This window comes from Phaseolus vulgaris, chromosome 4 (genome assembly GCF_051622355.1).
Source record: "Phaseolus vulgaris cultivar YP4 chromosome 4, ASM5162235v1, whole genome shotgun sequence".
NCBI lineage: Eukaryota > Viridiplantae > Streptophyta > Magnoliopsida > Fabales > Fabaceae > Phaseolus > Phaseolus vulgaris.
The window spans coordinates 2434395-2452927 of record NC_143501.1 but is presented as its reverse complement, the minus strand read 5'-3'; the positions used below and the strand labels follow the sequence as shown (position 1 = coordinate 2452927).

General features: G+C 34.4%; 2 protein-coding genes and 2 pseudogenes across 5 annotated transcripts in view; all 4 read left to right on the top strand.

The window, feature by feature from the left end:
- LOC137836713 (uncharacterized) overlaps positions 1-18533 on the top strand; it is a 49285-nt gene that overhangs the window by 16443 nt on the left and 14309 nt on the right. The window lies entirely within an intron of this gene.
- Positions 642-4994, top strand: LOC137836709 (putative disease resistance RPP13-like protein 1). Its single transcript, XM_090301260.1, has 2 exons — positions 642-4204; positions 4674-4994. Exon 1 carries the CDS (start codon positions 715-717, stop codon positions 4141-4143), a length of 3429 nt encoding a protein of 1142 aa, XP_090157386.1. The 5' UTR covers positions 642-714; the 3' UTR covers positions 4144-4204; positions 4674-4994.
- Positions 5734-18533, top strand: part of LOC137836723 (putative phospholipid-transporting ATPase 8) — a 90723-nt pseudogene continuing 77923 nt past the window's right edge. The window contains exons 1-2 of the transcript XR_016520484.1: positions 5734-5970; positions 12051-12213. The product of XR_016520484.1 is annotated as a putative phospholipid-transporting ATPase 8 (transcript). The remainder of the gene's footprint in view (positions 5971-12050; positions 12214-18533) is intronic.
- On the top strand, positions 13273-16685 carry LOC137836684 (putative disease resistance RPP13-like protein 1; annotated as a pseudogene).

Sequence of the window (18533 nt, the reverse complement as noted above, 5' to 3'; positions counted from 1 at the left end):
TCAGTTAGATATAAAATTTTATATCTAAATGTTGCTTTTAAAATGAAAATAATGTTAATATTTGAATCTCATGATAGAAATTTTGTATTTGGTTTATATGTAAGAAAGTTATGCTATATATAAAGTGTATGATTAAAAAATTAATGAAATTCTTCCATATGATAGATCTCCTCTTCTTGTAAAAGTATATTTTGTAGTGTACATGCACAATCACATGCATTTAGCAAAGTGAGAAGGAGTGGAAGAAAATCTTCATGGGTAAAAGACTCTAAATCCACTCTTTGAATATACAAGATTTGTAGAGAGGTGTTGGCTCCCAATAATCACTTTTTATCTCCAACTATACAAGACAATACTAGGTGAACAAGAAAATTTACACTTATGTAACTTTGTTGTTGTTGTTCAGAGTCTTTAAACTTTTAGTGCAGACCAAGACTTTTTCTGTTGCAGAAGGATCCCCAGATATCATTTAATATTTCACCATTCATTGATTACAGTTGTCAACAATTATTGCATTGTACGTTCCTCTTTCTGCCATATACTTTCATTCATCACAACCGTTGAATGAATATCCAACAGCTCACATTTTATATTGGTTGAGTTCCCATTAAAGAAAAACATGTTCTTTTTAAAGTCAAGTCATCCTTTCTAACTACTCTTTTCATTCATTCCTGTAATCAATCCATTTCACTTCATTTCCAACTCCTTCCTACCATGGCAGCAGAAGTTGTTGGTGGTGCTCTTCTTTCCGCCTTTCTTCAGGTTGCATTCGATAGGCTCGCTTCTCCTCAATTTCTTGACTTCTTTCGTCGAAGAAAACTTGATGAGAAACTGCTCGCCAATTTGAACATCAAGCTGCATTCCATCAATGCTCTCGCTGATGATGCTGAACTAAAGCAGTTCACAGATCCACACGTCAAAGAATGGCTTTTCGCTGTCAAAGAGGCTGTCTTTGATGCAGAGGATCTGTTGGGTGAAATAGACTATGAACTCACCAGATGTCAAGTCGAAGCTCAATACCAACCTCAAACCCTTACTTACAAGGTATCAAATTTCTTCAACTCTACTTTCACTTTATTTAACAAGAAAATTGAATCAGAGATGAAAGAAGTCTTGGAGAAACTAGAATATCTTGCAAAGCAAAAGGGTGATCTTGGTTTGAAGGAGGGTACTTATTCTGATGATAGATCAGCTCGTAAAGTGCCACAGAAATTGCCATCATCTTCTTTGGTGGCTGAAAGTGTTATTTACGGCAGAGATGCTGACAAAGATATAATTATTAATTGGCTCACATCTGAAATCGAAAATCCTAACCAGCCATCTATACTTTCCATTGTGGGAATGGGTGGGTTGGGTAAGACCACACTCGCCCAACATGTGTACAATGACCCAAAGATGAAAGATGCAAAATTTGATATCAAAGCATGGGTTTGTGTTTCTGATCATTTTCATGTTTTGACGGTGATAAGAAATATTCTTGAGGCAATCACAAATAAAAAAGATGACAGTGGGAACCTAGAAATGGTTCACAAAAAACTGAAAGAAAAATTGTCAGGAAAGAAATTTCTTCTTGTTTTGGATGATGTTTGGAACGAAAGACCAGCAGAATGGGAAGCTGTGCGAACTCCTCTTAGCTATGGGGCTCCAGGAAGTAGAATTCTTGTCACAACTCGTGGTGAGAAAGTTGCTTCTAGCATGAGGTCTGAAGTGCATCTTCTAAAGCAATTAGGAGAGGATGAATGCTGGAAAGTTTTTGAAAATCACGCATTAAAAGATGGTGATCTTGAATTGAATGATGAGTTAATGAAGGTTGGTAGAAGAATAGTTGAGAAGTGCAAGGGATTACCTCTAGCTTTGAAAACAATTGGATGTCTTTTACGCACAAAGTCATCCATTTCAGATTGGAAGAACATATTGGAAAGTGACATATGGGAGTTACCAAAAGAACACAATGAAATTATCCCTGCGTTATTTTTGAGCTATTGCTATCTTCCTTCTCATCTTAAAATTTGCTTTGCTTATTGTGCCTTATTCCCCAAAGATTATGAGTTTGTGAAGGAGAAGTTAATTTTGTTGTGGATGGCCCAAAATTTTCTACATAGTTCACAACATATGAGACATCCAGAAGAAGTTGGTGAAGAGTACTTCAATGATCTACTGTCAAGGTCTTTTTTTCAACAATCAGGTGGGGGGAGACGTTTCGTCATGCATGACCTTCTGAATGATTTGGCAAAATATGTATGTGCGGATTTCTGTTTCAGGTTGAAATTTGATAAAGGCCGATGTATACCGAAAACAACTCGTCATTTTTCATTTGATTTCAGTGATGTCAAAAGTTTTGATGGTTTTGGGAGTTTGACTGATGCTAAAAGACTTCGTTCATTTCTTTCTATCTCACAAAATTGGAATTATCAATGGAATTTTAAGATTTCCATACATAATCTGTTTTCCAAGATTAAGTTTATACGCATGTTATCTTTCGGTGGTTGTTCATTCCTTACAGAGGTCCCGGATTCTATAGGTGATCTTAGACAACTCCATTCGTTAGATCTTTTTGGTACTGGGATAAAAAAGCTACCTGACTCGATATGTTTGCTTTATAACTTACTAATACTGAAGTTGAACTTTTGTTTCGAGTTGGAGGAACTGCCCTTAAATTTGCATAAACTTACCAAATTACGTTGCCTGGACTTGAGGGATTGTTCAAAGTTGGAGGAATTGCCCTTAAATTTGCATAAACTTACCAAATTGCGTTGCCTGTTATTTGAAGATTCAGGAGTGTCAAAGTTGCCAATGCATTTTGGAGAATTGAAGAATCTTCAATTACTGAGTACATTTTTCGTGGATACAAATAGTGAGCTAAGTACTAAGCAACTGGGAAGATTGGGAGGACTCAATCTTCATGGAAGGCTATCAATCAATGACGTGCAGAATATTTTGAATCCTTTGGATGCATTAGAAGCAAATTTGAAAGATAAAGATCTTAAGCAGCTAGGATTAGAATGGAAGTCCGACCACATCCCTGATGATCCAAGGAAAGAAAAGGAAGTACTTCAGAATCTACAACCTTCCAATCACTTGGAGAATTTGTTAATCAGGAACTACAGTGGTACAGAATTCCCAAGTTGGGTATTCGATAATTCGTTATCAAATCTGGTGTTCTTAAACTTGGAGGACTGTAAATACTGTCTATGTTTGCCTTCCCTTGGACTTTTGTCATCACTGAAGATCCTTCACATTAGTGGGCTTGATGGAATAGTGAGCATTGGTGCTGAATTTTATGGGAGCAACTCTTCGTTTGCATCCTTGGAGAGGTTGGAATTCCACAATATGAAGGAATGGGAAGAATGGGAGTGTAAAACTACTTCTTTTCCACGTCTTGAATGGCTTTATGTGGATAAATGTCCGAAACTGAAAGGTACGAAAGTAGTTGTTAGTGATGAGCTCAGAATTAGCGGAAACAGTATGGACACATCGCATACTGATGGAGGCACCGACTCTCTTACAATCTTTCCACTACATTTCTTTCCAAAGCTCCGTGAACTTACACTGATAGACTGCGAAAACCTAAGAAGAATTTCACAGGAGTACGCTCATAATCATCTCACGCGTCTATGTATTTCTGCTTGCGATCAATTTAAATCATTCCTGTTTCCCAAACCCATGCAAATCCTGTTTCCGTCCCTTACCGAGCTGCATATAACTAAGTGTCCAGAAGTTGAGTTGTTCCCAGATGGAGGTTTGCCATTAAATATAAAAGAAATGTCTCTTTCATGTTTTAAACTTATCGCCTCCTTGAGAGACAACTTGGATCCCAACACATCTCTTCAAACCTTGACTATTGAAGAGTTGGAGGTGGAGTGTTTTCCCGATGAAGTTTTGCTGCCACGCTCTCTCACCTCTCTACAAATCAATGGTTGCCCAAATCTTAAAAAGATGCACTACAAGGGTCTCTGCCACCTCTCCTTTCTCTCACTTGATGATTGTCCCAGCCTTGAATGCTTACCAGCGGAGGGTCTCCCCAAATCCATCTCTTCTCTTGCAATATGGAATTGTCCATTGCTGAAGGAGCGTTGTCAGAATCCAGATGGAGAAGACTGGGATAAGATTGCTCACATCCAAAAACTGCATGTTTGGCCATAAGATGAGTCACAAGTTCAAAATTAGGCGTGCACCTATTTCAATTTCTCTGCCACTTCAACAGGTTCGAATTCTCCACAACATCTTTGTACCTTTTCGATTACCATTTTCTTAGTTGCAAACGGTAACCCTATAATTGCCATTTTCCAAACAAGAGCAGCACATTTATACTTAATCTCATGATATTTATTAAAGGAGGATTGCCAACCACTTTTTTCATGAATCAATTACTGTTATTTTACTCTTATTTTCGTGCAAAATTATTTCAATTGTTCTGTTGAAATTAAATTCCAACCAAATGTGTCCTTTTTTACAACATTTTCCATGTGATGGTAGAGTTTCTGAAAGTTGCAATTAGAATATATATTAATGGCAGAGACATGTGCTTTATCATTCATCAACTACATCACTCACTCACCATACTCAATTCAAGCTGTAGCTACTCCAACACTCATTCTTTCTTGATTTTTAAGTCAATGATTTCAATGGAACAATGTGCTTATGCTTTTGTTTCTACCTTATTTCTTCCACAGGTCTTCAAAAGTTGGTTTGTAGCAGTGTACCATGATATTATACAGAGGAAATAAGTAGAAGAGCTTGAAATTGGGTTCTGATGAGGAGTTCCTATACAGTTCCCGAGCAAACTCCAACATCTGAGAGGCAAATTGAAACAATGGAGTTTTGAAATGCAAATACTTTAAACATTAGTTCTTAGAACATTGTAGATTGGAAAGTGGATTTCTGAACCAAACTGTTTTGTTGAAGCTCTTGGTGGGTCTATTTGATTCTAAACTTGTCTTTGAAGGAATAAAATAGAACCCACTTTTCTTATTTGCATGCTACTCTTTCAATTATATTTTACTACTTTATTACATCTCCTCTACAATCTGGAGATCCTTCTGCAACAGAAAAACTCTTGTTGTGCACTAAAAGTTTAAAGTCTGAACTCATGAGTTGCTAGAGTTAGAATAGTATAATAAATTCCACCTGGAATTATTCACTCCTCCAACTCATCAAAACCGTTGAATAAAAATCAATCTGCTAATGTTTTATATATCTATAATCAAAGATAAAATATGTATCTCATTAGTTTTACAAGTATGCTTGTAATGATTCACTATCCTCTGTAAAACAAGGAGACAAGGAATCAATGGCATTTGTAGTTGTGAGCATTTCATGTTTTCTCACTATTATAGATTTACGAAACAACACTTGGTTATGCCTCTCAAGTCACTTGAAAGCATTAAAAAAAAGCACTAAAGGAATCTACGGAATAAAATATGTAAAATATTATAAGAATGGAAAACGAAAAACTACTTTTCCACGTCTTCAGCATCTTTATGTGTATCGTTGTCCAAAGCTGAAAGGTCTGTCAGAGCAACTTCTTCATTTAAAGAAACTAGTTATGATCATGTGTGATAAGGTCGTGATTAGTGGAAACAGCATGACCCATTACGATTTCCTTGAAGAGATGGATATTACTGGTGCTTGTGACTCTTCCCACTAGATTTCTTTCCAAAGATCCGTGTACTTAAAATGATAAGGTGCCAAAACCTAAGAAGAATTTCACAGGAGCACGCTCATAATCATCTCATGGATCTAACAATTGATGATTGTCTTCAATTTGAATCATTACTGAGTGAAGGAATATCAATTGAAGGAGCTGAGAATTTGAAGTTGTGGCCGAAACCCATGCAAGTCCAGTTTCCGTCCCTTACTGTGTTGCGGATAATTGATTGTCCAAAAGTAGAGATATTCCCAGATGAAAATCATGTATCTCTTTCAAGTTTCCCATTGGATGTAAACACATGTCTTGTCTTGCAAGCTTGGGTATTGAAAAGGTTGACATGGAGTCTTTTCCCGATGAAGTTCCATCTCTTCTCTTACAATTTGAGAATGTTCATTGCTCAAACAACATTGTCAGAATCCAGAAGGCAAAGCTGGGGAAAGATTGCTCACATTGAAAAACTGAGTGTTAGGTAACAAGATGAAGCACAAGTTCAAAATTAGATATGGAGCAATTCCCATTTCTCTGCCTCTTCTACCCGTGCTAATTAATTTTCCACAGTATCTCTGTTCCTTTTCAATTACAATTTTCTGAAGTTGCAAATGTTTCACTCTGTAATCGGCATTTACTAAACAAAAGAAACTCTAAGTTTTAGAGGAGAGGGCCACATGAGTTTTAATTGATTATTTGTTAATTGGCAATAATATAATTCTTTTTTCCAAATCAAACATTTTTCTAGAAGTTGCCTTTTTGCTGTTGCTATCCGTTATTGCTTTTGAACAAAATTAGTAATAATGTCATAGCATTCCAAATATCACTATGGATTTGTTGATTACAAAATTGTTAAAGTAATCACATTAGTAATTTTTATTATTTTGTTATTCTGCTAAACTTCACATTGAATAAGTCTGATTTCCAACATGTTTCCTTTCATGGTAGAGCTTCTTGAACTATAGCAATTAGAATACATACACATGCACATATATATATCAAATGCATTAGTAACTGAGCACAGTAAATTGTAGCTGATCTCAGCTATGTGATTGTAGAATCTCATTGTAGCAATGGTTAAACTATAATTTATCGGAGATTTGTTTGATCTCCCACACATTGATCTAAAAATTTAGTTGTACAAAATCTTTTATGCTAATGTATTATGTATCCATGACTCGTCTACTGATTTCTTTTGTTGGTTTGTTAATTTCAAATTAATGATTTGATTGATAATCACATTATATTTTTTTCACAGTATTCCAATCTTCGGTTGGCAGAGGATCCTAATCTTCGGTTGGGAATGGCATTGAAGCAGTGAGCATTGCAAATACCTTTTACTTCTGACATTACATTTTCCTCCTCATATTTCCATTTATTTATAAAATTTAACTGTAAAAGGTTTTCTAGTTAAACTTAATGTTGTCCACCAAACTCTTCATGGGTCTATTGCTTCTAAATTTGCTTTTCAAAGAACAAAATAGAGCGTACTTTTCTGCAATGCACACCACTGTTTCAATTAATTATGCTACTTTCAGTTTTGAAAACTAACAATTAAGGTAAGAAAATTGAAAAAAAGTGATGAATATAGAAAGACAAATAGACTAAATATTATGCAAGATGTACCAAATACTATGTCAGGCAGAAACAAAAGCTAGATTAAATTAAAGATTAAATATTTCAAGTCATATATAAAATGAGAATGAATGCTGCGTGTGGTTTGAGACTGAATGGTTGTGTTGTCAGCATTCACACATTTACACATTTAACTGTTCAAAATTTCATTGCACTTGATAGGCTGCCTTTTCTCTCATGATTTTTTGAAAATCTGCATGACAGGTATTTAAGAAATCACTCTTCAATCTTCAACAAAATTGAATAGATTGCATCTCATTAAGTATCCATTCTCAATCAATTCTGATTCTTTGGAAAAAAAAATCATGTCTCTCCTGTTTTATTTCAAATCTAATAAAGTGATAATTAAGTATGTTTTTCTGTTTTATTACCTCTCCTTAATAAAGTGATTATTAAGTTAAAATGAAATAAGAACCACATCCCTAATGATCCAAGGAAACACAAGGAACTACTTGAGATTCTCCAGCCCTCCAAACACTTGGAGGCTAGATTTCTTTCCAAAGATCCGTTTAATTCATCTGAGAAGGTGCCAAAATCTGAGAAGAATTTCACAGGAGCACACTCATAATCATCTCAAAGAATTGGCAATTAATGATTGCCCTCAATTTGAATCATTTCCGGGTGAAGGATTAACTTGGGAATGTTCATTGCTGAAACAGAGTTGTCAGAATCCAGAAGGCGAAGACTGGGGGAAAGATTGATCACTTTCAGAAACTGAGTGTTAGGTAATAAGATGAAGCACAAGTTCAGAAATAGATGTGGAGAAAATCCCATTTGTCTTTCTCTTCTACAGGTGCTAATTAATTTTCCACACAATATCTCTGTACCTTTTCAATTACAATTTTCTTAAGTTGCAAATATTTCACTCTGTAATCGGCATTTACTAAACCTTCAGAAGTAATGGTAACCTGTTATGCATGTGTTTCAAAGTCTGTTTGTACCATTGGACGATGAAATAGGGAGAAAAGAAGTAAAAGGGTTTGAAATTGTGACTCCTACATGAGAGAAGGAAATTGAAGCATTGAAGCAGTGAGCATTGCAAATACCTTTTACTTCTGACATTACCTGACTCTTATTTTGTGTAATTGTTGAACTGTAAAAGGTATACACTTGTTTTCTAGTTAAACTTCATGTTGTCCACCAACCTAGCCTAGGTATTTGTCAGACTATACCTTCAACAAATGTTTGGAGACATTAGGCACATGTATTTCTTAATGGAAGAAGCTTTAGATATTTTACTATATATTTTACCTGTGGCAGCATAAAACAAAACCAATTTATCCTCGTCAACGTGAACTGAACTATTATTGATTTCTTCAGCAAACTAGTTATGTACTAAAAAATTGAATTGAACTGTTATAGACTTCTAAACTTCATTTTTCTAAATAAACTGTTTTGCTGAACTTCTTCATGGGTCTATTTGCTTTTCAAGGAAGAAAATAGAGCGCACTTTTCTGCAATGCACACCACTGTTTCAATTAATTATGCCACTTTCAGTTTTGGAAACAAACAATCAATGTAAGAAAATTGAAAAAAAGTGATGAATATAGAAAGACAAATAGACTAAATATAATGCAAGATGTACCAAATACTATGTCAGGCACTATAATTATATAAACCAAGACAAATGAACTTTTCCGAGAGCACTCATCATGCCATCAACCCTCTAGCAGAAACAAAAACTAGATGAAATTAAAGGTAAAAGATCTCAAACCAGATATGAAATGTGAATGAAAGAAATTCAACAGTTCAGACGTGATTGTTTGAAATTCAGCACATTAGATATTAAAGAAATAAGACCTTTTCCTAAATATATATGATTTGTAAATACTGAAGCTAACTTTTGTTACAACCTGGAGGAGGTGTCCTCAAATTTTCATAAACTCACCAAGTTGCCTTGAATTTACAATAACAAAAGTGACAAAGATGCCAATGCATTCGGGAAAAATGAAGAATCTTAAAGTACTAAGCACATTTTTTGTCCATAAAAATTGCGAGTTCAGTAGCTTTGGAAAGATTGGAATTCTACAAAATGAATGAATGTAATGTAAAACTGCTACTTTTCCGCGTCTGCAATATCTTGTACATAGATATGACCCAAGTTAAAAGGTTTTTTCAAAGCAACTTTTTCATTTAAAGGAAATATATATTTGTGATAACATGGAAGCATGGTGCTTACCAGAGGGTATAACTAGATCCATTTCAGCTCCTGAAATCTTTAAGTTTTTTAAAAATATCTCTTGCAAAAAGATAAAAATATATTCCTTTATTATTTATATTTAAGACATTCAGATTGAGAAATTGTTAATATTTGATATTTTGTTATATTTTACTCTATATATAGAGTATATGAATAAATAAATCAAACTCCTCCATATCATATATCTTTTAAATTTGCATGAATATAATATAATTGTTGCATAAAAGATATTATTTGAAGTCAGAGATTATTCAAGCAATTAAAATTTTGGTTTCGAAATACTCTCAGATTTCATTTGTTTCATCTTATTATCATTATTATCAGACATCCATTCATGGATTACAGTTGTCAACACTTTTCTTATCAGAAACAGTCAACAATTATTCCTTCACTGGGGCCCACAACCCTCTTCTTATATCAGGCATTTGGCATCCATTGAGAACAGAGTATTCTGTAGTTGGAAGTTATGGCTATCTAAGTATATTTGTTTTCATAGCCACATTTTTCCTTCTATCTTCTTATTCTTGCTACTACAGTTTCTGACAAAAAAATTGAACTTAAACTAAATAATAGATCACTAAAACTAAATGATCCCAAGAATGAAGTTATGGGTTTTGAGTGAGGAAAGATGAATGGAAACTGTAGTGGACATAAGGGACATGTATTGTGTTTAAGATTCTATAGCTTAGCAGGCATGTGTTTAATTACAATAAACTGATGAGCCTTAGAATGTGATGAACCAAATGTTTCCCTGTGTCCAACATTTTCCATCATTTTCCATGTGATGGTAGAGCTTCTGAAAGTAGGAATTAGAATATACATTAATGGCAGAGACATGTGCTTTGTCATTCATCAACTACATCACTCACTCACCAACTCAATTCAAGCTGTAGCTACTCCAACCCCATTGCAGAATCTCCTTTAATCAATATGGCTCAACACATTTGTTATCTAAACATGCAGCTTGCTGCGAAAGCAATTAACATTGTGAAGCTTTAGCACTGCAATTTAATTGGAAAAATCTAAACATGCAGCTCTATAAAAAAATTGTATGCTAATGTATTTATGATGGATACACTTATTCTTGATTTTTAAGTCAATGATTTAAATGGAACAATGTGCTTATGCTTTTGTTTCTACCTTATTTCTTCCACAGCTCTTCCAAAGTCGGTTTGTAGCAGTGTACCATGATATTATACAGAGGAAATAAGTACAAGGGCTTGAAATTGGGTTCCGATGAGGAGTTTCTATACAATTCCCGAGCAAACTCCAACATTAATTCTTATAACATTGTAGATTGGAAAGTGGATTGTTGAACCAAACTGTTTAACTTTTCAAAATTTATTTCCTTGGGATTGGATTAGATGGATGGTCCTTGGTGATGATTATTGTAGTGTTGTTTTAAAACCTCATTAAGTATCCATTCTCAAAAAAATCTGATTCTTCCAATAAAAAACCATGTGTCTCCTGTTTTATTTCACATCCTTTTAATCTCTCTTCCCATTAAAAAATAAGAGTTAATTATATTTTACTACTTTATTACCTCTCCTCTACAATCTGGAGATCCTCCTGCAACAGAAAAACTCTTGCTCTGCACTAAAAGTTTAAAGACTCTGAACAGCAACAACAAAGTTACAGAAGTGTAAAGTTTCTTGTTGACCAAGTATTGTCCTGTATAGTTGGAGATAAAAACTGATTATTGGGAGGCAACACCTCTCTACAAAATATACTTTTACAAGAAGAGGAGATCTATCATACGGAAGAGTTTCATTAATTTTTTAATCATACACTTTATATATAGTATAACTTTCTTACATATAAACCAAATACAAAATTTCTATCATGAGATTCAAATAGTAACATTATTTTCATTTTAAAAGCAACATTTTATATCTAACTGATAAGAAAATTATTATTTTTATTTAAATAATATATTAAAATTAGAAATACTCAAAAATATCCTAAAATTTATTCAAGTGATCAATATTTAGGTGTATATTTTTTCTACAAGTTGAAGCTAGAGTTAGAATACTTGATTTCGTGGAAAACAAAAAAACAAAGTACTATTCGTCCGAAACCGAATATCGAGCTCTTGTTACTACTGCATAGTAAAATTCAATGGCTCATTTTTCTTCTACAAGATCTTCATATCAATATTCAACAAAATGTCCATTTGTTATGCGACAATCAAGTTGTCGGACACATTGTTTTAAATCTTATTTTTCTCAAACTCATGAAACATATTGAAATAGATTCTCACGTCGTTAGAGAAAAACTACAATGTGAATTATTTCATCTTCTCCCTTTCAAGAGTTCTGAGCAATATGTTGACATTTTCACCAAGGTTGAAAAATTATCAACCTCCACATGAATACATATGTCAAATACAAAATATTTTATGGCCAAATTAATACCTAATTACTACCAACCAGAAAACATAATACTAAATCGGTATTAAGTCCCACTGTAGAGTTAGTCAATGAAACAATATTAGAAACAAAAAGATTGTGTCAATTTTGAAATGAAAGTAAAACCAATTTGAGATCTTTCAAAACAATAAAATAAAATAATGTCGAGACTATGAATCTTGACGGAGAAACTAATCTGAAATTAAAGCATGCTTTGGAGGTGACAACTCATCTTCATGATGAAAAATCTCTCCAAAAGTTCAGGGCTATGGTTAAATGTGAGGATCCTAATGAAAATTTGTACTCATTTATTGGAACTTTTCAACATGATGGTTAAGAGATTCTAAGTTGAAAAACACTGATTTTATCTATGGCATATCATTGCACGAATTGAATGATCTCATGAGTCTATATACTGATGAGTGAAGGATTATCTGCAATATCTGAGTCTCACCTATCTGTAACTCAATAATACCAAATCAATGTTAAGTCCCACTAAGTGAGGTAAAGTGAGGCGTGGAGGTCTTTTTGTGAAGGGTAATGGAATAAAGGTGTAAGGTAGGAAGTATAGGTTGTGGATGTAGGTAAGGGTGCAGGTGAGGCCAAGGTGGTGAAGCGGTGTTTGGATTGCCAAGGTGTACAATGTTCTGCTGCGTCTGTGTAGTTTTTTTTAGGTTGCTGTCAAAACCGTGTAGGTCCACTGTCATGAGGGTACAAATTGGTTTGTTGTTCTGTGCTTACAGTTTTTTAAGCAGGTTTTGCCATACAACGGTTGTCTCCCCTAAGTCATAAAGGGAGAGCAACTATGTGGTTGATGTATACGGGTTGGGATACCCCTGAAGTATCCCTCTTAATTTTATTTATTTATTGCTGATAAAAAAAATGTTAAGTCCCACTTAAAGTTAGTCAATGAAACAATATTAAAATATCTTTTCTGACTAATTTTAAATAAAAGTAAAACTAATTTGAGACCTTTCATAAATAATAAAAGTATAAATAAAGAGATAAAAATTACCATTGAACCAAATTAAAAAAAATGATAAATAAAGAGACAAAGACGATAAACCAAATTAAGTGAATAAAGAAAGGATGGGAATTAGTACATTAACTAACTTTGCATGAATATAATATAATTGTTTCATAAAAGATATTATTTGGAGTCAGATATTATCCAACCAATTAAAATTTCGAGTCAGATATCATTTAATATTTCACCTAATAATCAGACATACATTCATGGATTACAGTTGTCAACAATTATTGCATTGTTCGTTCCTCTTCCCGCCCTACTTTCATTCATCACAACCGTTGAATGAATATCCAACAGCTCACATTTTATATTGGTTGAGTTGCCATTAAAGAAAAACATGTTCTAAAGTCAAGTCATCCTTTCTAACTTCTCTTTTCATTCATCACTATACCATTCATTCCTCCACTCAATCCATTTCACTTCATTTCCAACTCCTTCCTACCATGGCAGCTGAACTTGTTGGTGGTGCTCTTCTTTCCGCCTTTCTTCAGGTTGTATTCCACAGGCTCGCTTCTCCTCAACTTCTAGACTTCTTTAGTGGAAGAAAACTTGATGAGAAACTGCTCGCCAATTTGAACATCATGCTGCATTCCATCAATGCTGAACTAAAGCAGTTCACAAATCCAGACGTCAAAGCATGGCTTCTTGCTGTCAAAGAGGCTGTCTTTGATGCAGAGGATCTGTTGGGTGAAATAGACTATGAATTCACCAGATGCCAAGTCCACGCTCAATCCCAACCTCAAACCTTTAATTACAAGGTATCAAATTTCTTCAACTCTACTTTCGCTTCATTTAACAAGAAAATTGAATCAGAGATGAAAGAAGTCATGGAGAAACTAGAATATCTTACAAAACAAAAGGATGCTCTTCGTTTGAACGAGGGTACTTATTCTGGTGATGGATCAGGTAGTAACGCTTCACAGAAATTGCCATCATCTTCTTTGGCGGGTGAAAGTGTTATTTATGGCAGAGATGCTGACAAAGATATAATCATTAATTGGCTCACATCTAAAACCGACAATCCTAACCAGTCATCAATACTTTCTATTGTGGGAATGGGTGGGTTGGGTAAGACCACACTCGCCCAGCATGTGTACAATGACCCAAAGATGGAAGATGCAAAATTTGATATCAAAGCATGGGTCTGTGTTTCTGATCATTTTCATGTTTTGACCGTGACAAGAACAATTCTTGAGGCAATCACAAATCAAAAAGATGACAGTGGGAACCTAGAAATGGTTCACAAAAAACTGAAAGAAAAATTGTCAGGAAAGAAATTTCTTCTTGTTTTGGATGATGTTTGGAACGAAAGACCAGCAGAATGGGAAGTTGTGCGAACTCCTCTTAGCTGTGGAGCTCCAGGAAGCAGAATTCTTGTCACAACTCGTGGTGAGAAAGTTGCTTCTAGCATGAGGTCTGAAGTGCATCTTCTAAAGCAATTAGGAGACGATGAATGCTGGAAAGTTTTTGAAAATCATGCATTAAAAGATGGTGATCTTGAATTGAATGATGAGTTAATGAAGGTTGGTAGAAGGATAGTTGAGAAGTGCAAGGGATTACCTCTAGCTTTGAAAACAATTGGATGTCTTTTGAGCACAAAGTCATCCATTTCAGATTGGAAGAACATATTGGAAAGTGACATATGGGAGTTACCAAAAGAACACAATGAAATTATTCCTACGTTATTTTTGAGCTATCGCTATCTTCCTTCTCATCTTAAAAGGTGCTTTGCTTATTGTGCCTTATTCCCCAAAGATTATGAATTTGTGAAGGAGGAGTTAATTTTGATGTGGATGACGCAAAATTTTCTACTGAGTCCACAACCGATTAGACATCCAGAAGAAGTTGGTGAAGAGTACTTTAATGATCTACTATCAAGGTCTTTTTTTCAACAATCAGGTGGCAAGAGATATTTCGTCATGCATGACCTTCTGAATGATTTGGCAAAATATGTATGTGCGGATTTCTGTTTCAGGTTGAAATTTGATAAAGGCCGATGTATACCGAAAACAACCCGTCATTTTTCATTTGAATTCAGTGACGTGAAAAGTTTTGATGGTTTTGAGAGTTTAACTGATGCTAAAAGACTTCGTTCATTTCTTCCTATCTCAAAATTTTGGGAACCTGAATGGCATTTCAAGATTTCCATACATGATTTGTTTTCCGAGATTAAGTTTATACGCGTGTTATCATTCCGTGGTTGTGTAGACCTTAAAGAGGTCCCAGATTCTGTAGGTGATCTTAAACATCTCCATTCGTTAGATCTTTCGTGGTGTACTAAGATAAAAAAGATACCTGACTCGATATGTTTGCTTTATAACTTACTAATTCTGAAGTTGAACCATTGTTTCAAGTTGGAGGAATTGCCCATAAATTTGCATAAACTTACCAAATTGCGTTGCCTAGAATTTAAAGGTACAAGAGTGTCAAAGATGCCAATGCATTTTGGAGAATTGAAGAATCTTCAAGTACTAAATCCGATTTTAGTGGATAGAAATAGTGAGCTAATTACTAAGCAACTGGGTGCATTAGGAGGACTCAATCTTTATGGAAGAAAGCTATCAATCAAAGAAGTGCAGAATATTTCCAATCCTTTGGATGCATTAGAAGCAAATATGAAAGATAGACACCTTGTAGACCTAGAATTAGAATGGAAGTCGGACCACATCGCTGATGATCCAAGGAAAGAAAAGGAAGTACTTCAGAATCTACAACCTTCCAATCAGTTGGAGAGTTTGTCAATCACGAACTACAGTGGTACAGAATTTCCAAGTTGGGTATTTGATAATTCGTTATCAAATCTGGTGTGCTTAGTGTTGCAGCACTGTAAATACTGTCTATTAAATACTGTCTATGTTTACCTCCCCTTGGACTTTTGTCATCACTGAAGACCCTTGAGATTAGAGGGCTTGATGGAATAGTGAGCATTGGTGCTGAATTTTATGGGAGCAACTCTTCATTTGCACGCTTGGAGGAGCTGGCATTCTCCAATATGAAGGAATGGGAAGAATGGGAGTGTAAAACTACTTCTTTTCCACGTCTTGAAGAGCTTGATGTGGGTGGATGTCCGAAACTGAAAGGTACGAAAGTAGTTGTTAGTGATGAGCTCAGAATTAGCGGAAACAGTATGGACACATCGCATACTGATGGCATCTTTCGACTACATTTCTTTCCAAAGCTCCGTACTCTTCTACTGATAGACTGCCAAAACAGGAGTACGCTCATAATCATCTCATGAATCTACGTATTTATGAGTGCCCTGAATTTAAATCATTCCTGTTTCCCAAACCCATGCAAATCCTGTTTCCGTCTCTTATCGAGATGCATATAACTAAGTGTCGAGAAGTTGAGTTGTTCCCAGATGGAGGTTTGCCATTAAATATAAAAGAAATGTCTCTTTCATGTTTAAAACTTATCGCCTCCTTGAGACAGAACTTGGATCCCAACACATGCCTTCAAACCTTGGTTATTGAAAATTTGGACGTGGAGTGTTTTCCTGATGAAGTTTTGCTGCCACGCTCTCTCACCTCTCTATTTATCGAATATTGCCCAAATCTTAAACAGATGCACTACAAGGGTCTCTGCCACCTCTCCTCTCTCATACTTTATGATTGTCCCAGCCTTGAATGCTTACCAGCGGAGGGTCTCCCCAAATCCATCTCTTTTCTCTTACTTTATGGTTGTCCATTGCTGAAGGAGCGTTGTCAGAATCCAGATGGCGAAGACTGGGGAAAGATTGCCCACATCAAACAAGTGCAAATGGTAACCCTATAATTGCCATTTTCCAAACAAGAGCAGCACATTTATACTTAAACTCATGATATTTATTAAAGGAGGATGGCTCAACTACGATTTTCATCAATCAATTACTTTTATTTTACTCTTATTTTCGTGCAAAATTATTTCAATTCTTCTGTTGAAATTAAATTCCAATCAATTGTGTCCCTGTGTCCAACATTTTCCATGTGATGGTAGAGCTTCTGAAACTAGCAATTAGTATATACATTAATGGCAGAGATATGTGCTTTATCATTCATCAACTAGATCACTCACTCAGCATACTCAATTCAGAATGTCCAACCCCATTGCAGAATGTCCTTTAATCAATATGGCTCAACACATTTGTTATCTAAATATGCAGCTTGCTGGGAATGCAATTAACATTGTGAAGCTTTAGCACTGCAATTTAATTGGAAAAACCTAAACATGCAGCTCTATAAAAAATTTGTATGCTGATGTATTTATGATGGATGCACTCATTCTTTCTTGATTTTTAAGTTAATGATTTCAAAGGAACAATGTGCTTATGCTTTTGTTTCTACCATATTTCTTCCACAGCTCTTCCAAAGTTGGTTTGTAGCAGTGTACCATGATATTATACAGAGGAAATAAGTACAAGGGCTTCAAATTGGGTTCTGATGAGGAGTTCCTATACAGTTCCAGAGCAAACTCCAACATCTGAGAGGCAAATTGAAACAGTTGAGTTTTGAAATGCAAATACTTTAAACATTAATTCTTAGAACATTGTAGATTGGAAAGTGCATTCCTGAACCAAACTGTTTTGTTGAAGCTCTTGGTGGGTCTATTTGATTCTAAACTTGCCTTTGAAGGAATAAAATAGAACCCACTTTTCTTATTTGCATGCTACTCTTTCAATTATATTTTACTACTTTATTGCCTCTCCTCTACAATCTGGAGATCCTCCTGCAACAGAAAAACTCTTGTTGTGCACTAAATCTGGAAATACCTAATTTGTTATTACAAACCCTGTATTGTAGTATTCCTAGCATGACAGCAGCACTTTTTCTGCTTTCCTGCAGGTTCTATTGGCTAGCTTCTTCTAAATTTCTAAACTACTTTCGCACAAGAAACTTCCATGTAGCACTGCTCAACAAATTCAACATCAAAATCTTGTTGTCCATCAATGCTCTCACAGATCATGCAGAGCAAAAGCAGTTCAATTTTTTCAATTTATCACCACAATTATTTCCTTCACTAAAAAATATGAAATTTTTTGAAATCCATGCGAACACATTAGCTACATAAATCTTAATATTAGGAATAACATTAAAAATTTTAAACATGTTAATATTAATAATATTAATAATATTATTATTTTTATAATAATATTAATATTAATATTATTAAAACAAAATAATATTAATATTAATTTTAACAATTATAATGTTACTATCATTAATAATAATACTTTTTTTTTATAAAAGCTTTCAATGTTAGAATGTTATTATAAATATTATTAATAATAACAATATTATTCATAACAATAACAAGTGTTAATAATAATAATAAAATTAATAAAAAGTAATAATAATAATATTATTAATAGAATAGACAGCTTGTGAAATTAGAATTAAAAAAGGAAGTGAGACCACATCTCCAAGGAAAGAAGTACTTCATAATCTGCAACCCTTCAAATACATCTCTCGTATGCATTTCATTTTCTCACTTTTTTTCTAACTGAGTATTTTCCAATTATTGTTGCTATTCACTTAAAATGAATTCAATCCATGCATCTTAATGTCAAGCATCACTAAGGTATTTCAAAGGTTGTAATGCATATATGTATTTCATCTTTTTCTTAATTTTCTTATATTTTCTAAC

Excerpts from the sequence above, each read along its gene's own strand:
- LOC137836709 (XM_090301260.1), top strand. The coding sequence starts at position 715 with ATGGCAGCAGAAGTTGTTGGTGGTGCTCTTCTTTCCGCCTTTCTTCAG.